The 25,838-nt window shown below is 30.5% G+C and overlaps 1 protein-coding gene across 2 annotated transcripts in view; it reads left to right on the top strand.

Moving 5' to 3' along the window:
- LOC145276766 (uncharacterized) overlaps positions 1–25,838 on the top strand; it is a 448,989-nt gene that overhangs the window by 230,699 nt on the left and 192,452 nt on the right. For both annotated transcript variants that reach the window (XM_080128020.1, XM_080128019.1), the window contains exons 2-3: positions 20,829–20,879; positions 22,898–22,999. In XM_080128020.1, the coding sequence (XP_079984146.1) occupies positions 20,829–20,879; positions 22,898–22,999 (153 nt within the window). The remainder of the gene's footprint in view (positions 1–20,828; positions 20,880–22,897; positions 23,000–25,838) is intronic.

Genomic DNA, 25,838 nt, shown 5'->3' with positions numbered 1-25,838 from the left:
CGGAGATCGACAACAGTTAAGTTTTGAAGTTTAAAATACATTAGATTGTAGTGTGTGGGGGGGGTCAGAAAATTCAGCTTTTTTTCAGGTTTTTACTAATTACTATTTTTGCTGTATATATATATATATATATATATATATATATATATATAAAAATTGTATTGCGTGTGTGCCTGTCAATGCGTGATGTAGCTCTGTTTATCAACATGTAAACCAATATTGTTAAAGATAAAATTGTGCACATTCCACAAATACTTTTATATATATATTATATGCATGTAATATATGTGTGTTTATATGTTTGTGTGTTTATAAGTATGTATTTCGTGTTTTAGGTATAATACACATATTTAAAAGGCAAATGTATCAACTTTCATTTCTTCAGCTAATTGTATTGAAATAATTAGAAATACTTGAAATTGAAACATAAATAATAAAAAAAAAAAATACGTAGTTCTTTAATATGGCATACCAAGCATCTATGTAATACTCGGCTCGTATCTTCCTTAGTCTGTATGTTACGCTTTGGAAAAAGCCAATGAAGTAGCCCTAGACAAGAATATGATAGTAACCTCCCTTTGATGTAGCCTAGTTTTCGAATATCATTATACTATGATTATTGCTGTACTGGTGTAAGAAAGGAACTCATAGTAATTTCGATGTGCAGCAGTTCTGCATCAAAGAAAGAAATCAGGGAAACTTTACGTAAAAAAAAGAAGGTATTTGAAAGAAACAGGGAAAAAACATAAAAACATTTTCTGCCAAGAGGTGCTGGACTGAAGGAATACATTAAAGATTCTCTTTTACAATGTGATTTTATTATTTGTATTGAACTATGTAGCACAATATTACTCTCTAGGTATTTCTTAGTACTTATTAATTTATCTCATTTGGGTCAATTTCATATTTTAAATACATTGGACACTGTTTTCATAGAAATGTTAATAAACTTATATTTGCTGCATGTTAATTAGTTTTCTGTCCAAAAAAACTAATTGTTTGCAGAACCCAGAAAAAATATCAGCTTTATCGAAACATATTTTTTGATGAAATACATTTCTCATTCTGTGAAATTTCCATGGGTCCTGCTAGTTAGATATTGATTTGCAAAGGTTTTCTTTCTTTTTTATCTAAAAAAAATTTTTTTTTTATGGTATTTATCATACATGAATTTTCTTTATAACTTTTTTATCATTATAACAACAACATAAGTCAGTCATAAGACTGCATATCTCCATCTGACAACCTAAGATGAGCGAAAATTTTATCCAATATGGGGTATCAGAATTAGAAAAAAATTTGTGCCTGCTTTCCAATACCAAAACGATTCTTTTTATTTATTTATGTATGTATTTATTTATTTATTTTTCTTTAAAACTTAATTTTCCATTACTGGTACTAATGATAAATATTGATTGATTTTAAACTAGCAATAAAATTAAAATCTACAGATCACCTCCATGGGTGTATTTTTTACATTTGTAAAAATATATGCAAATCTTTTTTTTTTATATATATAGTAATTTGAAACATTAAAAAAAAAACAAGTCTAAGGATCAATATTTAGAGATTTGTGAAATTTTCATGGGCCCTGCTAGTTATAATAATTGTTTGTGTATTAATTTACCCTGCTAATAATAAATTACATTGCAAATTAAATCAACCAACCAATCTATATATATATATATATATATATATATATATCTATATATATATATATATATATATATATATATATATATATATATATATATAATTTCTGAAACGGTTGAGCCTATCTTTTGCAAATTTCACACAAAGCTAATTTATATGTCTGGCAGTGTTCTTAGATATGTTTTTTTTAACAGAAATTCATCAAATAAGTATAAAAAATCGAAAAAATTTCTCTCTTATACATAAAAAGAATAATTTTTACAGGCGAATATTGTATGTTACACCAGCAAGGGAGATAAAAAAAAATTCAGCAAATCATTTTTTCTTAAAAAAAAAAAACACATTTATTATAAACTGGCGATATAGCTTAGTGGTAGAGCAATCGACTACATATTGAATGGTCCCCTGTTCAAGCCTAGGTGTACCTCACTATGTTATTTTAATTTTTTTTATTATTAATGAGTCCAATTTACAATAAGAGAATAGGTTTTTCTTCGTTTGTGTATTTTAAAACTAAACATTAATCAGAAGTAACTTTTCCAGGGCATTCATTGTCAAGCCACAATATCAGCTGACGTGATATTGTAAACAAACACAGACGGAATTTGATAAACGACATCATCATTATTTTTCTATTTTTTTTATTTTTTTGCGAATTAGTCCACCGGACAAATTATTCCTTGTTATATTCAATAGAGGATTAGTGTTATAATGATACATATGTTATCTGCATAAATTAAAATATCATGTTTAAAGCGTATTGTACGACTGGGCAACGCCGGGCTGGCAGCTAGTATATATATATATATATATATATGATTGTTGAGCTGGATTAAATCCGACGATATGAAATAAAATGGAGGTGGAAGGACCTGGATACTCAACGTTTCGCCCGATCTATGCGGGCTTCTTCAAGAGGGATGGTCATTGACGAGAGAGTCGGAGGATTGGGGCTATATATAATGATGGGGGAGAGCAGCGTGTTTTCCTTATGTAAATTAGATGTCATATATACATGTATATACATTTTATGAGAGAAGAACTAATTAGAGTAAACTAGTGTAGTGGATTACGTCTAAAAGATAAAATATCGTAGAGATTAAAAATGTTGTGTTTGGAAATATAGCGGTGATAGATTAAATAAATAAAATGACACGAGATTACGAAAGAATTTTTTTTTTTTTTTTTTTTTTTTTTTTTTTTAAATTAGAAATAATTGAATTTGGATAAAATAGCGCAGTAACTTAAAAGATGGTATCTAAAAATAAGAATAGGAGGTGATAAAATGGAGTCTAAAAATAGATAATGATAAAATACAGTAAATAAGTAAAATAAAAATAAAATTAAGTGAAATTACGAATTTTTTTTTTTTTTTTTTTTTTTTTTTTTGCGTTTAACCGGTGTCTAAGTTGTTTTCTTTGATAATTATTTTCGACAGAAAGGGAGCAACGTGGAAAAAACCTTTTCTTTGCTTAATTATATTGCTGGAATGGGAGATTATAGCTGACTCAATTAAACGTCGTGTGGATCTGTTATGTATGTGTTTAAGGAAAGTTGCTTTGTTAAAATCAAAATGGTGGTCGTTTTCCATGATGTGACAAAATATGGCGTTGAGTGTATTGTTGTTTTTTACATCTCTTTTGTGTTCATATATTCTTTTATTTAAATTACGTTGAGTTTCTCCTACGTATATTTTTCCACAATCAAGGCAGGGTATGGAATATATTCCGGCTTTGGTGTTAATGTTGGTGTTAGTTATAATTTTACGTGTTAGATCCCTAATTGTTAAAGAGTTTAGTTTTGTTATTTGAATGCCTGTCTTATTTAGGTTCTTATATATTGTGTCGTTGTTTTTATTAGTTGGTAATGTTAATTGTCTGTTGTGTATCTGGCTATTTAAGGAATGGTCTCGGTTTCGGTTATGGTAAATTTTTAGTGCTTTTCTTTTTGTATTTGCCAAAAAATGTTGAGGGTATTGCAAGTTCATGAATGTACGTTCGATATACTCAAATTCTTCCACGATGTATTCTTCACTACATATTCTCAGGGCCCTAAGAAAAAATCCTATTAGAATACCTCTTTTTACTTTATCATCGTGATGAGAGTAAAAGTGTATGTAATCATTTTTATTCGTGACTTTCCGATGGACTTTAAAACTTAGATGATCATTGTTATTTATGATGTTGATGTCCAGAAAAGGTATGGAGTTGTTATTTTCTCTTTCATACGTATAATTAATAGTGGGTTCAATCTTGTTTAATTTATCAGTGATATTCTCTATTTTGGAAGATATAGGGAGAAAAATTAAAATATCATCAATATATCTATAGTAGGAGGTACCCTTGGGCAATTTATATTTCATGGGTCCGGTTTCGATGAATTCTAAAAATAGACATGCCAAAACCCCACTTAGAGGGTTACCCATGGGCAGTCCAAATTTTTGTTTGTAGCAGAGTCCATCGAATGTGAAATATGTCATGTCAATGCATATACTTATAATTTTAATTATATTATCTATCGGCAAAGGTAATTTAATTTTTATTTTATTTAAGTGTTTTGAAAGAAGGTTGAGACATTTCTTGGTAGGGATATTGGTGTATAAAGATTCTATATCGAGACTATTCATGGTTTTATTTTTCATATCTATGTTTTTTATCTTATTAAGAAGGTCGCCAGAGTTTCTTATATGGGAATTGCTAATTGTGCCCAATAATGGCGTTAGGAGTTTTGTGATCGCTCTTGCTATCTTATGGGTGGCACTGCCAATGCCAGAGATGATTGGGCGTATTGGATTATTATTTTTATGTGTAAAGCTGCGTAAATATACTAACACACTGATCGCAGCTCACTCCAACACAAACAGGAGTTCTTTCTTACAACGATGCATTGACGAGAAGGTCATTCCCAAATGTACCAATAAGATCTTCCAATCCTCCCACCATATTTTCCCTGAACACATTGAGCAGTATCTAAGCACATCAGCACAAACTCTTAGAAACAAAGCAACTTATTTACGAACTATTGCCAAATCACTAGCAGACGATCTACACATGAACCACTCTATTTCTAGGAATACAACCTCTAAAATTAAACGACGGATTATATCTTTCAACTCTACCCACAACAGAAAACTTAACAAAAAACTGTCCAATCTAATCTCCAACAGCAAATGGGGTTCTATTGGACGACCAAAACTCATACAAAATCTTACAAACCGGCCACTATCAAACACCGAGACAGAAGCCCTCAGCCTTGGTTTAAAATTTGCAACGGGAATCTATCCAAAGATAACAACCAACACAATCGCTCGAAACTATAAACACGAAGATACCGACTTTATGAAAGGTTTCATCCAGGGTATAATATCCACGACCACCGCCCAAACCAGGGATATTACCCTACCAAAACGATACATAAATGCATTATCACACATGGCTAACGACCATAATATTATCGTCTCACCTGCTGACAAAGGTGGGGGGATTGTAATAATGGAAACAACTGAATACAAAAATAAAATACTTCAACTATTACAAGATAAACACACATATGAAAAAACTACCTCCGAAATAATACATAAAGAAATTGACAAATTTAACAAATCTTACAAGAAATTAATACATAATGATAAAATATGGACTACCTATATAGAATACCATCCTAAAATCCCGACCTTATATGGTTTACCCAAAACACATAAAAATAATAATCCAATACGCCCAATCATCTCTGGCATTGGCAGTGCCACCCATAAGATAGCAAGAGCGATCACAAAACTCCTAACGCCATTATTGGGCACAATTAGCAATTCCCATATAAGAAACTCTGGCGACCTTCTTAATAAGATAAAAAACATAGATATGAAAAATAAAACCATGAATAGTCTCGATATAGAATCTTTATACACCAATATCCCTACCAAGAAATGTCTCAACCTTCTTTCAAAACACTTAAATAAAATAAAAATTAAATTACCTTTGCCGATAGATAATATAATTAAAATTATAAGTATATGCATTGACATGACATATTTCACATTCGATGGACTCTGCTACAAACAAAAATTTGGACTGCCCATGGGTAACCCTCTAAGTGGGGTTTTGGCATGTCTATTTTTAGAATTCATCGAAACCGGACCCATGAAATATAAATTGCCCAAGGGTACCTCCTACTATAGATATATTGATGATATTTTAATTTTTCTCCCTATATCTTCCAAAATAGAGAATATCACTGATAAATTAAACAAGATTGAACCCACTATTAATTATACGTATGAAAGAGAAAATAACAACTCCATACCTTTTCTGGACATCAACATCATAAATAACAATGATCATCTAAGTTTTAAAGTCCATCGGAAAGTCACGAATAAAAATGATTACATACACTTTTACTCTCATCACGATGATAAAGTAAAAAGAGGTATTCTAATAGGATTTTTTCTTAGGGCCCTGAGAATATGTAGTGAAGAATACATCGTGGAAAAATTTGAGTATATCGAACGTACATTCATGAACTTGCAATACCCTCAACATTTTTTGGCAAATACAAAAAGAAAAGCACTAAAAATTTACCATAACCGAAACCGAGACCATTCCTTAAATAGCCAGATACACAACAGACAATTAACATTACCAACTAATAAAAACAACGACACAATATATAAGAACCTAAATAAGACAGGCATTCAAATAACAAAACTAAACTCTTTAACAATTAGGGATCTAACACGTAAAATTATAACTAACACCAACATTAACACCAAAGCCGGAATATATTCCATACCCTGCCTTGATTGTGGAAAAATATACGTAGGAGAAACTCAACGTAATTTAAATAAAAGAATATATGAACACAAAAGAGATGTAAAAAACAACAATACACTCAACGCCATATTTTGTCACATCATGGAAAACGACCACCATTTTGATTTTAACAAAGCAACTTTCCTTAAACACATACATAACAGATCCACACGACGTTTAATTGAGTCAGCTATAATCTCCCATTCCAGCAATATAATTAAGCAAAGAAAAGGTTTTTTCCACGTTGCTCCCTTTCTGTCGAAAATAATTATCAAAGAAAACAACTTAGACACCGGTTAAACGCAAAAAAAAAAAAAAAAAAAAAAAAAAAATTCGTAATTTCACTTAATTTTATTTTTATTTTACTTATTTACTGTATTTTATCATTATCTATTTTTAGACTCCATTTTATCACCTCCTATTCTTATTTTTAGATACCATCTTTTAAGTTACTGCGCTATTTTATCCCAATTCAATTATTTCTAATTTAAAAAAAAAAAAAAAAAAAAAAAAAATTCTTTCGTAATCTCGTGTCATTTTATTTATTTAATCTATCACCGCTATATTTCCAAACACAAAATTTTTAATCTCTACGATATTTTATCTTTTAGACGTAATCCACTACACTAGTTTACTCTAATTAGTTCTTCTCTCATAAAATGTATATACATGTATATATGACATCTAATTTACATAAGGAAAACACGCTGCTCTCCCCCATCATTATATATAGCCCCAATCCTCCGACTCTCTCGTCAATGACCATCCCTCTTGAAGAAGCCCGCATAGATCGGGCGAAACGTTGAGTATCCAGGTCCTTCCACCTCCATTTTATTTCATATATATATATATATATATATATATATATATATATATATATATATATATATATATATAACTGATAATAAAAACTTAAAACTGACGTGGCACCTTCTCATTGGCTATACCTGCTTCTCCTCCTCCTTCATTTTGCTTTCCCCTTTGAAGGCTGTAGGATCGGTCGAAATTATGTACTAGTAAAAAAAATTTTTAATTTTTTTTCATAATATTATTTTGTATTTCTGCACATCACCAATTGAAAACGAATAAAGAAAAGTTATAAGCGTTTATACTTTTCGTATTCTTATATATATATATATATATATATATATATATATATATATATATATGTATGTATGTATGTAAAAGTTTATATATATATAAGCATGAAAGGTTATATATATATAAGCATGAAAGTTTGTCCTGATAGCTTACTAGGTGTTCAAATTCTCTTCTGTTATATGCGTGTGTGTGTGTGTGTGTCTGACACAAAATTAAGTTTACAGCTTAAGTTACAAGTTATTATTAATCGATTAATGTATTTAATATTCAAATTAAATAATGTTAAAATTATTCTTGTACATTTTTGTCAAAAAGAATTGGCGAATGTCATCGATTATTATAATTACAAATGAATATCTTTTGGACATTGATTTTAGAATGACGAAATGCAAACTTATATTTAATAGTGTATTTTATGTATCTACCTCAGAAGTCTTAAATTTAATAACATTTAACCTATAGGATAAAGACTTTTTGATAAACTGCTAGTTGTTTTTGTCTTCTTTCTGATATTTTTTAAATTTACTTTTGCATTTCGTCTTTCAAACTTTGCGTTTTATCCTCCAAACCAAGGACTTTGTATTAGTTCAAATAGTCTCGGAAATAGCGCACGCTTTACATTTACACGTATTTTTACTTATAATGAGAGGGAAAACTATCTTCATTGTTTTATCTGAAAGAGACATGAAAACTTATTCGAAGTAGAAACTTAATGTCTTTCTTGTTTTTTTCCTTTTTATTGTTTATTTTTTCATACGAGACTGTGGAATTACTTACACTCGGCTATGAGACGGAAACTCTTATATAAAACCTGCACTCTACATAGTGCCTTTTCAGTCATCCTGAATCAAGCCTCATCGAAGTTGTGAGTGACGTGCATGGTGTGCAACCACACAGCACTGCCATCTCTTTGTATACCCATATTGATACAGAGTAGAATGTACTTTAGATGTAATTTCGACAGCCCCCATAACTCTTGCTTCCTCTACTCCGTTTCTCAGTACTCAGCTTCCAAAGGCGATGCTCCTTTGATCGATTGGTGGTCAGTGTTAGTGAGACGGATAGAATACTTGAGAAAATATCTACATTTGTTACTAATAAAAGTGCTTGAGGTTAATGTTTTATTTTGGTTGACATTATTCACCTGATAACCCAAAGACAGGAACCTAAAGAACCAAAGAGGTTATACTATCAGCAGATTCATAATACTGGAACTACTATGAGTAATTATATATATATATATATATATATATATATATATATATATATATATATATATGTATGTATGTGTATGTATATATATATATATATATATATATATACAAGACATCCACATACACAAACAGCCCATCAGTGCGGTTAGACAGGCAACTGCTTCAAGCCAGGATCGAAACCCGACCACCCAAATGACAGTCAAGGCTTCTCACTATTACGCTATACGGCTGATGCTGTGTGGGTAATGAATTAACGATATTTTGACATCGTCCAAATACCTCCGCTCCATTTGTTGACACAATATATATATATATATATATATATATATATATATAGAGAGAGAGAGAGAGAGAGAGATATGAAAACAATAGGAGTGTGAAATTATCTATGAAGGGGCATGTTTTTACTGATGCAACCCGAGATGACAACAGCACTATGAATTAGTGTATAATTTTGTGAGGGATATTATTGTGATTATTTAAGACGAAAGGGAGGGGGGTAGTTTTAAGGCTATAATACTAGATTTCAGAGTAGAATATATGCTGTGTAATATGTGGCAATGTTTCTATGCTTTCTTTGTTATAAGGCAAAGGTAGAGAGATAGGATAGCAAAAGAGATATCAGCCGTCTTACACTTTTATTTAGGTCACTATTTCATTCACGCGTTATGACAGTTAATTCAAAACCAACTAAAGTGACAATTTATCGTGGCCGATTCAGTAGACGGTTTACTTTTAAATTGCCCCCTTTTCTCACTTAGCGTTACACGTTTCGCGTTCGCGCATTAGAACTGCCGGTAATTTTTTTATTACTTTTTTCGTTTGCTTGACATGGTACTAGATGCTATTTGCAGTTTTCCATAGGGAGTTGCTTAATTTTTACACATTTTTGTTTATCTTCTATTTATAAACCACCGAAGTAATCAAACCAAAATACAATTAGTAGTTTGCTTTTATGTATATATGAAAGATACCTGAGTGTAATTTAGATACTTTTTATTATATGTAAACCGTGAAAGATATTTTTGTTAAATATACATAAAATTACCAACTACTCCCCCACTCACAAAAAGGGGTGTTTATTCCGAAAGCCATTCTTAACATAGGTAGGTTGGTGGTATCCATCTTGAAAGCTGGGCTAAACGTGTGGATCTTCCTAGTTGGGCTACAACAACAACAACAAAAACAGAAGTACTTTAAAATTGTATGCAAGAGGTTGGGGAGCAAACTAACTCAGGGCAACGCCGGTTACCGGATCTTGCTAGTATATATATATATATATATATATATATATATATATATATATATATATATAATGTGTGAGTATAAAAACGTATGCATATATAAATGTATATTTATAAACATGTATATATACGTATATATATATGTATATATAATGTATATAATCGTATATATATATATATAAGTATACATAACATATATAATCGTATATATGTGTGTCTCTCTCTATATATATGTATATATATATAAAAGTATATATATATATTTATATTTATACAGACATATATATCTGCATATATACAAATGTTTATGTGTGTATATATATAAACGTATATGTATATATACATACACACACACACACACAGACACTCATATATATGTGATAAAAAGCGTTTATCTTTGAAAATTCATGGGTTGAGTAGTTTTCTTTATTATACTTTTTTGTTTGAATTTTTCATGGATTAATTAATATTGTAATTTCTTTCAATTTTTATTTTTATCATACATTTTGCTCGTTTCTTTAACTGATCTATTTTTTGGTATCTTGCTAGGTTCTAATTTTACAATAGTATTTATCTTTATCTTTTGTAAGTTATGCATGCATAAATATATATAGTGTGTGTATATGCTAAAAGTTGTCTTTGAAATTAAAGCTTACCAACAAGCTACACATATTAGAGTGAATCATATACATAGAAATAATAAACATATCCACATACGTTATATATATATATATATATATATATATATATATATATATATATATATATATATATATGTATATATATGAATTCTTTTAACTTTCTTGAAGTTTTACATTTGGATTTTACCGTCACTGGATTTTTTTATTTTCCACCAGACTATCCATTCATGTGTAATCACCTTTTTCTTTACCATATTCCCTCTGCTTCACTTTTTTGTTTTCAAGTAAGATCTTTGACTTACTTGTTGTTTCATCAAATACTTCTGCATGCAAAATCCGATCCCGCATTTTGCTAATTCCTACCCTCTGATGAGAAGGAAAGTATTTCTTCGAAACTCCGCGGATTAAGGACTATCCATTTATCTAGTGTTTTCTTTTCAGATTAAATATGTTTTTAACTCATTTCAAAGTGTTTTTTAACATATTTTATTAACTGTTTGCTCATTCATATATATATATATATATATATATATATATATATATATATATATATATATATATATATATATCAAAATCAAATTTTAGTCATTCAATGAATTTAAAAATTTATGGCGTGAAATGTTTGAATTTTAAATCAAAATATTTTTATTATTCTATGTACGACAAAGAATACATTTGAAACATCATAACTCCTTATCCTATAGGAATTCGATGTCTACCATCTCTTCAGAGGAGAAAATATTAGCAAATAGTTACAATGGTTTACACCTTATTTGCTAAAGTCAGTGAGACATGGAAAATCACAATTAAAAGTTGTTAAAGTATTTATAATCATAGGTTTCCATACCAGTTGATTGTTAGATAATTTTATTCTGAAGAATATATATAGTGGAAATGGTAATTAATAAAAACTGAAGAAAGTGCTCAATACTGTTGTAGAGCAAATATGCGTTTTATTTTTTATTACCGTATCTTTCTGTTAAGTTACATTATTGTTTCAGCTACCCGGCCGTTTTTTTGCCGTCTGTAGCTTCCTCAGACTTTTACAGAAATTTTCGTTATTGTGGGATGAAATATAACTCCTTATCCTATAGGAATTCGATGTCTACCATCTCTTCAGAGGAAAAAATATGCAGCCTTATAATTGGACATATGCATACATATGTCAGTTGCGATTTTTTATAAATCCAACATAGTCTATGAAGATACTGGATTCCTAAATAAATCGCAACTGCAACATATATGCACATGTATAGCCAATAATTGTTGCAAATAAATATATATTATAATTACGCTTTGCTTGTCAATAAACACTGTTTGACACCAAAGTTTCATTGAGTTTACGTATAGAAAACTATAGCAATACGAGGGGCGTACAATAAGTAATGCCCCTGACCCACTTCCCATAGAAGTAGAGCAACAAAACTTGGCACAGTTATTAGTCTTTCTCTACATAGGAACCACTCACAGTTATGAATTTCTCCCATTGTTTGATGCAGCTCTGGAAACCGTTTTTGTAGAACATCCCAGGTTAGTCCTCCAACTACGACGTGGCTTTAGAAATCAAGGCTGCATCATCTGGGAAACGCTTTCCTTTCAAAAGCAACTTCATGGCTAGGAAGATAGGAAGAGATGAAAGTCAGAGGGTGCAAGGTCAGGAGAGTATAGAGGATGGGAGAGGATTTCATAACCACACACCCGTGCTTCTGATCTGGCGACATGCGAGTTGTGAACCGAAGCATTGTCCTGCAGGAGGAGGGTACCTTTGCTGATCTTGCCCCGCCTCTTCATTTTGACAGCTTCCTTTAATTTCCTCAAAAGTGAAGCATAATCGGCTCCTGTAATTGTGGTACCCTTTCCAAGAAATCTGTCATCACTACTCCGTCCTGGTCAAAATTGTGTAATTGACGCATATTTAGTCACGTACTTATCAAATGATTACCTTAAAAAAATTATAAAAACACCATTTTGGACAACTTATATATATATATATATATATATATATATATATATATATATATATATATATAGTAATTTATAAAATATATATGGCTTTAAGTATTTTGTTAATATATATATATATATATATATATATATATATATATATATATATATTAAGTTGTCCAAAATGGTGTTTTTATGAGTTTTTAAGATAAACATCTGATAAGTACGTGACTAAATATGCAGCAATAACACAATTTTGCGGTCTTGTTAGTCGTAATACGAAACAATATTTTGGGTCGAGTGGTAGAACTGCTGACTGTCAACGCGATGGTTTTAGGTTAAATCCTCGGCTTGGGAGGGGTGCTAGTCTAGCGGCACTGGTGAGTTGTGATACAACGAAACAGGACTGTATGTCGATGACTATAAATAAATATATATATATATATATATATATATATATATATATATATAATGATATTTGGGGGGAAAAAAGAATTCCAGTAGGGGAAAAAATTGCAGAATAAGAGTGTAATATTTATATTTTTATTTTCAAAAATTTAGATAAGATTTCAGCTAATCAACAAAAACACGTTAGGTTACCAAAAAAAAAAAAACGTCGTTTTTAATTGGCTAACACTTCGACAAACAGAAAGCAGTAATTGTCACTCCATTAAAAATAAGATGGCGATACAACTGAAAATGGCACAAGTAGCTAAATGTAGGTGGAGCTCGCATTTTGGTATGAGTCACTCACATCTGTACTTCACGGTGGTGGTGGGGACGTTTTTGTTTACCTTTTCATCCAAGACTTGGTTGCACTGATGACCATATTCTTGCCTTATTTCCCCATCATTTTTGTTATCTTCCCTTAGTACACAGCTTTCCGCCAGATGTCGGTACAAGATTAAATTTTATTTTATTTTATTTCTCTCTTTCAAACTACAGCCGTCTATCTCGCCATAAATATGGTGAGCATTATTATTTTCTAATGGAAATCGCTCCAGACAAGGCATGAAGCCACTTGATGTAAGGAGTTAGATGATTATCGGAAAGACAGAAGATGCCTAATAGATTTAATTTAGAAAAGAATTAGGCTTTTGGTAGGCTGAAAAGAGTTAGCAGGGCGAGAGTTCTTGGTTCTTGGAAAAAAGCAACTTGAATAGAAAATTGTATTATATCAAGGTATTTAAGTAACGAATTGATGAAGACATATATATATATATATATATATATATATATATATATATATATATATATATATATATATATATATACTAGCAAGCCGTCCGGTATTACCTGGTCGTAAAATACGCTTAAATATGATATTTTGATTAATGCAATTTCATATTTATATTGGACCCAATGTATAATAATGATTTAAAAAGTTGAAAAAAAATGACACGTACGCCGCCACCAAGAAATAAATAGAAAAAAGGGTTTTTAAATACAGAAAAATATATGTGAGTATATACATAAATATATATACACACACACATGTATATCTACACATATATATACGTCTATATATATATATATATATATATATATATATATATATATATATATATATATATATATATATTAGCAGGCTGCTCTGGATTACCTGTGGATTACTTTCATTTTTGCCACCCCAGAATGTCACACGTGATGTCATCTGCAATGATGGCATGCATTATGTAATCTCCTATGACGTTATATATGACGTCATGACATATATATTATATTTGCTATGACGTCATTGTGAACAAACAAACAGGAATACTGATTTATTATAATAGATACACACACACACACACACACACATATATATATATATATATATATATATATATATATATATATATATATAATAAATATGTCCAAATAAAGAAGGCGACTTTTTAAGAAAACACCGGATCTCCAAGGTAGAGACGATAACCTTAATATCGTTTAAAAAATCCACAACAAAATTACGTAAATAGATACAATGCAGAAATATACCAAATAAACAGAAATGTGTGTGTGTGTGTGTGTGTGTGTGTGTGTGTGTGTGTGTGTGTGTGTGTGTGTGTGTGTGTGTGTGTCTATGTGGATGTATGCATGCATTTTTACGTCCGTGTGTGACTGTATTTATGTCTGCATGAATGTGTGGGGGGGTATATATATTTATACAGCATAATCACGTTGACACACCGGTTCGCATCAGATCACCGAAGTTAAGCAATGTTGAGCCTAGCTAGTACCAGATGGGTGAATATTTGGGAATTCTTAGCGCTGTATGTATTCTCCGCTTATCTCCGCTTTGTTTCCAGTCCTCCTGAACGTCCACTTGCCACTGGTATTTAACAAGGCCGACTCAGGAAAGGTGTGGTTGAAGATTGCGAAACTTTTTCCACAAAAATTCCGCGCAAAGGCACCCGTACAGTAGATATCCAAAATCTGTCAAGATTGAAGGAAGGTAGCATGCATGTGTGCGTCTGAGTGCCAACCTCTACATCACTATGTGTAAATACATGCGCATGCATATGTGTGTATGCACATTTGTATATATTATACAACTCGGGTTCCTCAGATGCTGACTTGTCCATCTTTAGGTCATTATCTCGGATGCAGTAAACTTTCCGTTGCGACTGTGGTTTAGCTTATAAAAAGCATATCATTTCTTCTTATCAATAATCAGAAGACATTCCTTTCCTTATATTTGGTCATTCCAACATTTCTTTCAAAGCGTCTCCCTTCCCACCTGCCAGTCCCTATCCCTACCCAGTCTCAAAAAACGTAGCATCTCACTGATGACCATGCCCTACTCTTTACTTCTTTGTTTTCACTTCGCTTGCAACAACCACTGGGGTTATCAGCGATGTTCAAGAGTGACTCCTTCATGATTTTGCATAACATTTTTTTGTATGCATTCGACAATTCAGGATCCGTTTAGTGGGTACATCGTATATTGGATAAACAGAAAATAAAAGAAAGTTAAATCTTAAACAGGTTTACCAGTATCAATATTTTAAACAAGTGCGGCAGAATCTATAGAAAAAACAGTCATAATTGTCGGCAAGATTTCGGTATAAATTGTGCTGTTATAACAGACCTATCATTCTCTCTCCCCTCTCCTCTCCCTCCTCTCCACTCTCTCTCTCTCTCTCTCTCTCTCTCTCTCTCTCTCTCTCTCTCTCTCTCCTTCTCTGTCTGTCTGTCTGTCTGTCTGTCTCTCTTTCTTTTACTCTCTCTCTCTCTCTCTCTCTCTCTCTCTCTCTCTCTCTCTCTCTCATATATAACTCCCTGTGACGAGGAAGACCTGATATTCTCATTATAACATTTGGTTTCGTATAAGCAGTGTATTACTGGTAACTAGCTGACCGAAACATGCTCATGACTGTGTAGCAACATATTACTACTTATGTAAAAACAAATAAAGAGTATATCCTGCTCAACTTCGGTATTGATCACTCTTGTATTGACCTTGTTAAACTTGATTGGTTACTTGACCTCGGGAAAACAATGACCTTAGATTATATATATATAAGTATATATATATATATATATATATATATATATATATATATATATATATATATATATATATAGTATATCTATATATATAGTATATCTATATATATATATAGTATATCTATATATCCATATATCTATAGTATATCTATATATAGTATATCTCTATATGTATATATATAGTATATATATATAGTATATCTATATATGTATATATATAGTATATATATAGTATATATATAGTATATCTATATATAGTATAACTATATAGTATATATATAGTATATCTATATATAGTATAACTATATAGTATATATATATATATAATATATATATAGTATATATATAGTATATATATAGTATAACTATATAGTATATATATATCTATATATAGTATATCTATATATGTATATATATATAATATATATAGTATATATATAGTATATATATAATATATCTATATAGTATATATATAGTATATATATATATATAGTATATCTATATATATATATATCTATTTATCTCTCTCTCTCTCTCTCTCTCTCTCTCTATATATATATATATATATATATATATATATATATATATATATATATATATATACTAGGTGGCCGCCCGGCGTTGCCCAGTCGTACGATACGCTTACACATGATATTTTAATTTATGCAGATTGCATATGTATTATAGAATCAATTCTCTATTGATTATTTATCTATTACAAGGAATACTTTTCCCAGTGGAATAATTCGCAAAGAATATTAAATAATAAAATAATTTAAAAAAAATAAATAATAATAATAATAATAATAATAATAATAATAATAATAATAATAATAATAATAATAATAATAATAATAATAATGTCGTCCATCATATTTCGTCTGTGTTTGTTTATAATATCACATCAGCTGATATTTGAGCATGACGATCTGAAACATAGTCTTTCTCCTGTTATAGATAAAAAGAATAATGTTTTACACGGGAATATTTTACGCAACACCGGCTAGTGTACTATAAAATATTCCACTGTAAAAATTCTTTTTTTATCTATAAGAGAAAGACTATTTTCAAGATCGGATTTATTCGATTTTCGATGCTTATTGGACCGATTTCTGTACAAAATATATCTAAGAACACTGCCAGACATACAAATTAACTTTGTGTGAAATTTGAAAAAGATAGGCTCAACCGTTTCGGAACCTATGGGGAAGGAATTCACACACACACACAAAGTAACTTTTAGATAATATATATATGTGTGTGTGTGTGTGTGTGTGTGTGTGTGTGTGTGTGTGTGTGTGTGTGTGTGATATTGAACAGTTAAAGGTGCGTTTCTTCATGTTTATTTAGTGTTTAATTTTTTATTTTTATTTTATATGTGTATATGTATTGTGTGCATGTGTGTGTGTGCGTACTTATATGTATGTGTATTTAAGACTGACGTGGCACCTTCTCATTGGCTATACCTCTTCCTACTCCGTCCTCTTCCTTTCTCCTTTCCCCCGTGTATGCTCATCACTTTCACTACACTGATGAAGACTGAAGGATCGGTCGAAAATAATGCACTTATAAAACGTTTTTAAATTTTTTTCATGATATTATTTTGTATTCCTGCACGTCAACAATAGAAAACAAATAAAGAAATGTTATAAGCTTTTATACTTTTTGTATTCTTTTTTTATATATTTTCATTTAAAAAAAAACACACAGTATCACTTATAAAAAAAAAAAAAAACAATCTTACATTTAAAAACGATCAAAACAATGCCTAGAATTATATCACGTGGTCTGGTGTTAAGACATCAGTGGTGAGCTCGCGTCTCAATAAGTTTAGCTATACTGACCAAAAGTGAAACTTCCAAACATGTCATGTCTATAGATAATTTAATTTTACGCACGTAGAAAATATTTAATAAATAATATTTAAATAATAAATTAATTACAAATAATACGTCCCAAAAATGTGTGGGTGACTAGAATATAAACAAAGGGCAGATAACCTCCCCCTTTAAAGCACTCAGGGAATGCAAAAAAACACCACAATATCGCCTGAACAAACAATCTTATATGTATGTATGTATATATATATATATATATATATATATATATATATATTTGTGTGTGTGTGTGTGTGTCTAATATATGTGTGTGTGTAATATATGTATGCGCGTGTGTGTGTGTAAACTTTAGATTACGGAGTGTAAGCATTAAAGTCCTTAGAAACATTAGCATCAATATTTACAAGACACAATCTCAACCTGATAAAGGAGTTCAATATACGAGATAGAGCAATAGTGTAAATGAACATTTGGAATTAAATTCTGTAAATGAAAAAATTTATAACAATTTTTTTATTTGATGAGAAATATAAAAATTTTAAGTGTTTTCCTTAATCATGGATTTTCAATAAACGGCTCATCTTATCAGTGAAAATGTTTTTAATAATTATAAGCAGTCATAAATGTTGCTATTTTATATATCTATATATAAATCTATCTATATATAAAAGCGAAAGTGTGTGTATGTATGTATGTTTGTGTATGTGTTTGTGTGTCCGCTAAAAACTTTCGACAGACACTAAGAAAATTCACAAACTCGGTATCATATTGAAGCTCCATCTTTCGCCCGAAAAATATCGAAAAATGGTCAAAAACATTAATTTTTTCACCCCGAAATCGACAATTTTCGACAGGGGGAGGGTTCAACAAAAACGGTCCTCTCGTAACGAGTACCGGTTCTACGCATGCGTCAGATGACGTCATGACCTGATTTACTTTAAATAGTTGAAGAACTGACTGAATTTCATGTACGTCGCGTTAGCTCAGTTGGTTAGCGCGTTGATTCGTTATCTGAACGTTTTGGGTTCGAATCGTGGTATGAGATGATTTTTTTTTTCGATTTTTTAAATTTAAATATTGAACCAGTGTTATTTAAGCCATTTTTCACGTAACGTTCGTTTTTCTGTTTTTTTTTTTACTTCGCTTATCCACCCCCGACCACACCCCTAAAAACACCCGGGTACCCACCGATTTTTAAATTTTAATATCGAAACAGGCTTATTCAAGCCATTTTTCACATATTTTTTTGTTTGTTTTAACGTTCGTTTTTCTGTTTTCTTTTTTGTTTTTTCGATTTTTACATTTAACATCGTTCGTTTGCCTTAAGTTAGTTTTTTTGTGTTTTTTTTTCTCGATGTTTTGATTACCCCCCCCCCGCTTAAGTTTTAACGTTCGTTTTTATGTTTTCTTTTTTTACTTCGCTTATAACAAACAAACCTGGTCATTGACCTCATTTGCCGAATAGCTATTGCTTACGTCGTCGTCGTCGTCGTAACGCTCGCACAAAATCTTGCGGGCACCTGTCAATTTTGTTTAAATAAATTCAAACATCTTTCAGTAACTCATTCTGGCTGGCCGAATGGTTCATGTTTTTTTTCACATTTTATTTTCAAACTTCGCCTCAGGGTTTCGGGTTCGATCCTACCCCCCCCCCCCCGATTTCTTTTTTATTTAAGAGCACACACACCTCCAAACACCCGGGCAACAACGGGTACCCCCGCTAATCTAAAATAAATAGCAAAATTATGACTGTCTATAAACATTATCTATATAATTATAAAACTCTGTGGACCGTTTTTGCTTGCTTGAATCTTGCTTGCTCTAAACAAAAACGTAAATTTCGAACATGCTCTGACATATCAAAGAAACTACTGTTTAGTTTATATTCCTGGCCTTACTACTTGTGCCGCGATTATGGCTTGAATTAAGCTTCAAATGGAAAAAGTCATCAAGTATCATGGTGCAATTGTGCTTTAAACAACAACATTCATTTCGAATGCGACCTTGTCATATCAAAGAAACTACTGTTGATTTTTTATGTCGGGCCTTTCTGCTTGTTTGGCAATAAAACTTCTCCAGTGCACTTGTGATGTTAAACTGTGTAACGTTTTTGGTTAAAATCGCCTGATTCTTCTTTCATCAGATTTTTTCGATTATCATTACTTATCGAAGGCATTCCAACACAAAACTTATCTAAGAACATTACCAGGCACATAAAGTACTTTTGTGTGAAATTTTATAAAATTCGGTCCAACTGTTTTCGAGTCCATATGGAATGAACTTACACACACATACACATTTTCTTTTAGATGATAGAGATTACTCAATCTCAAAACTCATAACTCAACTTATTTTTCGGTCTTGAAACTAATAAAATTGAAGTATCTTTCCTTTCGTCTGTTTCCTTATTTCACCTCCTGTTTTGTTTTTTGTTTTTTTCTTTTTGGTGTTTTTTTTTGTTGTTCTGTTTTTGTTGTTTTGTTTTTGTTTTTTTTGTTTTGTTTTTTTTTGTTTTTGTTTATTTTTTTTTGTTGTTGTTTTTTGGGGGTTTTTTTTTGTTTTTTTTTTGTTTTGTTTTGTTTTTGTCTTTTTTAATTTTTTTTCTTTTTGTGTTTTTTTTTGGCTGTTTTGTTTTTGTTTGTTTTTTTGCTTTTGTTGTCTTTTTTGGTTTTTGTTGATTTTTTGTTTTTTGTTTTTTTTTTGTTTTTATTTTTTTCGGTTTTTTGTTGTTGTTGTTGTTGTTATTGTTTTTTTTTTGTTTTGTTTTTTTGTCTTTTTTTTTTTTTGTCACATCTGTTCTTTTTCCTATCGTCCGAGCAAACACTACCTGTATTTAATTATTCAACTTTTGCAGAACTCCCGTCTCAAATGGTCTTTCTTCTTTTATTTACAGAATGAAAACGAAATGGAAGAGCACGGCAAGAAGACGCCGACAGAAATATTGGTAGGTCGTTATTTTTCTCTGGTCGAAAACAGAACTGCACACTTCACAACGAGGTCACCACATATCAAGACCTGAAGGCCACTAGAGGATCAGGGTTAATGCATGTACGGTAGTCATTGGGACAGTAACATAATAATCGTTTGTGGTGGAAATTTGGTATAATTAGATTATTTACGAGGACGGTTCAATAAGAACTTGTTTACATTAGACTTGAATGCGACAATATTGTAGTCAGCTGGAAAGCAGACCAGCGAATCAGAGTTCCACAAGCGGGCATTTCTAGGAAAGAAGCATTAATTAATGGAATCCATGTTTAGGTTTAGGCATCGATAGAGAGTAGAGGATTTTTTTTTTACTTTGACATATATGATAAATGAATGAAAGTGACCTGGTTTAGTAGGTTCTTTCTTAGAGAGTCACCATTATCAAGGTCCAGAGAAGCAAATTACACCGGGGAAGATGGACATGTAAATACCAGTGTCAGCGCGAGGTGGCAGGGAGAAAGACTTTTGAAAAGCGCATATAAGTGCGAAAGGACTTTTGAAAGATAACAAAATGTTTTGTTTTGGAAGAACCACAAATAAATGCATTTCATTTGGACTTAAAAAAGGTGGCGAGTCGCATTTTTATTTCTTTCCTTTTTTATTTGTTTGTTCCATTGCGACGGTGCCAGACAGCGTGTGGGTTTGCAGTGTAACGACACAGTTTAAAAAGTAACGGCCACGTTACAGATGTAAAACTTGAATCCAGTCAATGTAACAAGAACACAAAATGATTATTGCAAAGGCAGAAGAACTCCCGTCTCAAATGGTCTTTCTTCTTTTATTTACAGAATGGAAACGAAATGGAAGAGCACGGCAAGAAGACGCCGATCGAAACTGTCTGGAAAAAAACTTACGCCTATAAATAGGAGGAAAACAGTCAGCAGGAAGAGAGTTCCATAAACTTGCAATTCTATTCATTGACTACTGTACACTCATTAACCCTTATCCTCGAGTGGCATCCAGGCCTTGATAGGTGGTGACTCCTATAAAAAAGAAAAATAATAATTCTTTGAAAAAAGTTATTAGAATAGGAAGCTGTATAATAATGAAGTATCAAAACAGTGGATTGGTGAAAACCACTAGACCAACGAGTCAAATGAGCAGAAACAAAGGAAGCAGGAAATAGTTTAGACAATTGTGAAGAGCACATGCCATAATAGGGGAGAACGATAGAGGGAGAAAAAGAGAAAAATAGAAGTTGTTTTACACTTTTCTCCCCAAGCAATGCCGGATAGCCCTGCTAGTCTATTAATAACAGAGACTTGGTATCTGTCTGAAGCCAAAATTATATATTACTGCTTTCAATAATCAATTCTAGTTTGCTATTCTGTTTCAAAATAATATCCTATCTTCCAATGCTCAATTTGTGTGTGGGGGGGGGGGCGTAGGGCTATTAGAACAGCATATTCTTTAAATTGTTTTGACTCTCGAGTGTGTACCCGTTGATATCTTATATGCTTTTATATAGAGTGATGTGGTTTTCGGTTGACTAACTGTGTCTAACTGTGCCGGATATACACTCGAGTCAAAACAATGAAAAGAATATGCTGTTGTCATAGCCTTATTGATTATACATATTATTTGGATTCTTCGGGCTACTATTCTCATTTTCAGTGTTATTTTCATAACGTTTCAGCCAATGTAACCTCTGACCTTTTTAAGTGTATTTTGTTGAACTCTATAATCTTTCTGTTGAACTTGGAAATTTGCGTCCACGGGGGTAGCGTACTGTTGTTTCGTCATCTATGATTGGGTAGAAATCCTAAGTAATTCGAAATTTGATGTTGAGTGCTGGCTGCACAATGCTCAGTGCCTGAAGAAGGTCAGGAGTTAAATCTATTGAAACGTGAAAATAAGTTAAGATGAAAACAATAGTTTGAAGAATCCAAATAATCGATATTTTTCATCTTTATTCGCATTCAATTTCGTTTCACATATGAATTCTTATATTTATATCTTTATGTTTTATTGTAGCCATCAAGTTATCGTCGTTCACCATCCGCAGCTGCCTCGCTCTCCCTCATACAGAATCTGCCACATTCGCCGCAGACTGAAGACCAAAACACAACTATCACCGTATTTATCATTTATTTATTTATTTATCATTTCATTTATTTATTTATTTATCATTTATTTATTTATTTGTCGTATATTTATTAATTTGTTTGTCCTTTATTTATTTATTTATTTATTGGCCCCCCCCCAACAAAAGGAGGGTGGACCGATAAATTCACCCTTGTCCGTTCGTCCGTTCGTCTGTCCTCATTTTTCTCGATAACTACGCTTTGGATTTTTTAAAAAATTTTGTGCAAACATTAAACATGATATGAGTAAAAAAACAACAATGGATTTTCCGGAAAATCTCTGGTTGCCCCCTAGGGGTGCATTTCGGGTTAAAATGGCTAAAATTGACACTTTTGTTCTGATTAAAAAAATTGATGCCTTGGACTTTTATAAAACTTTCTGAAAAGTATTAACTACCTAATTTCTATATAATTTTGTTTGTCTATACTTCGCGATAACTCTTGGGCTCTTTTAGGGCTGATAAAAACACTCCATCTTTGGGACTATTTTACCATATTTGTCCAAAATTTTCTGTGTATGTCTACTTAGCAGTTTTGCATGGTGCTGAACTCAAATTTAAATATGTTAAGGCCTTGGGGACTTTTGAAGCTAAATGTGTGGGGGGGTGAAGCAAATGATGTACTTGGACATTTCTTTTTTTGCATGGTGCAGAACTCAAATTATTTATCATTTATTTATTTATTCATCATTTATTTATTTATTTATAATTCGTTTATTTATTATTTATCAGTTCGTATATTCATTTATCATTTATTTATTTATCATTTACTTATTTATCATTCATTTATTTATTTATCATTTATTTATTTATTTATCATTTATTTATTTATCATTTATTTATTTATTTATTTATCATTTATTTATTTATTTATAATTCGTTTATTTATTATTTATCAGTTCGTATATTTATTTATCATTTATTTATTTATCATTTCTTTATTTATCATCCATTTATTTATTTATCATTTATTTATTTATTTATCATTTATTTATTTATCATTTATTTATTTATCATTTATTTATTTATCATTTATTTATTTATCATTTATTTATTTATTTATTTATTTATTTATAATTCATTTATTTATTATTTATCAGTTCGTATATTTATTTATCATTTATTTATTTATCATTTATCAATTTATTTATCATTCATTTAATTATTTATCATTTATTTATTTATTTATCATTTATTTATTTATCATTTATTTATTTATTTATCATTCATTTATTTATTTATCATTTATTTATTTATTTATCATTTATTTATTTATCATTTATTTATTTATTTATCATTTATTTATTTATCATTTATTTATTTATTTATCATTTATTTATTTATTTATCATTTATTTATTTATTTATCATTTATTTACTTATCATCTATTTATTTATTTATTATTTCATTTATTTATTTATCATTTATCAATTTATTTATCATTCATTTATTTATTTATTTATCATTTATTTACTTATCATCTATTTATTTATTTATTATTTCATTTATTTATTTATCATTTATCAATTTATTTATCATTCATTTATTTATTTATCATTTATTTATTTATTTATTTATCATTTATTTATTTATCATTTATTTATTTATTTATCATTTATTTATTTATTATTTATTTATTTATTTATCATTTATTTATTTATTTATCATTTATTTATTTATTTATCATTTATTTACTTATCATCTATTTATTTATTTATTATTTCATTTATTTATTTCTCATTTCGTTTATTTGTCATTTACTTTTTTTATTTGTTTATTTTTTTGTTCACTTTTGTTAAACCCTAAACAAGACATATTGCCACTGGAGCATAAGGGATTAATACTATAGAAGGCAAGCTGAGTAGGGAGTTGAAAAGCAAGATATTTGTTCGCATTAATTTTATAATTTCTGCATGTTGGTACCGTCGGATAAGGAGAAACTTCCAAACACAAGCAATCCGTGGAACGAAGCTATTAGAGAAGATCTTCTAGCAACTATGTACTTCTACAGTGAAGGAGTGGGATTTTGCTGCTAGGCCAGAGATATTTACTTTGAGGGCGTACAATTGCAATAAGTTAATTCAGAGCACATTGGTTGCAATCAGGGAGGAATGCAAGAAAATTTCTGTATAAGTACTAAAAATAGTTTTATGTTGTTGTTTCTGTTATAGATTACTAAATGAGGAATCGTTTCCGCTTAAAATCCAGTTAGTATTATGCATGTAAAAATTGAGAAATGCATACTCGAAATGTGTAAATATAATGTGAATAAACGAAATCAAATATAAATGGTAATGGAATTTGACCTGATGTCGTGTATTTCTAAATACGAAACTCAAATTATAACTCTAAATGATACCTTATTGAATAATATTTATGGTACTTCTGCCTTTACCGACCTGCGGTTTCTATAAAGTTTCTCAGATGACCCCGGCCGCTGTCAAGAATAACCGGAAGCAGCTAACCGCGAAACGTTAAACTGCTACTATAACGATAAACAGGAAAAACATGGAAATACAATAAATAAAATTACAAACATGTATCTACCCAACCCTAACCCTAATCCTAACCCTAACCCCAACCCTAACCCTAACTCTAACCCTAACCCCAACCCCAACCCTAACCCTAACCCCAACCCTAACCCTAACCCTAACCTAAACCCTAAACTTAACCCTAACCCTAACCTTCGCGATTAAAATTAATTATTTATTTCTTCCATCTTTTGAAAAACAGTAGTCTTCGTAGATTCGTATTAACGCGTTCGTCAAAAATTGAGGAAGGCTCTGACGACCTTTTCCGATTATTTCCGTCAGATGCCGAGCACACTCTAAA

The sequence above is a fragment of the Euprymna scolopes genome, chromosome 5, assembly GCF_053919585.1.
Source record: "Euprymna scolopes isolate OS-2025 chromosome 5, ASM5391958v1, whole genome shotgun sequence".
Lineage (NCBI taxonomy): Eukaryota > Metazoa > Mollusca > Cephalopoda > Sepiida > Sepiolidae > Euprymna > Euprymna scolopes.
Note: the sequence above shows the minus strand (reverse complement) of the source record. Positions and strands in the feature narration are given on the sequence as shown.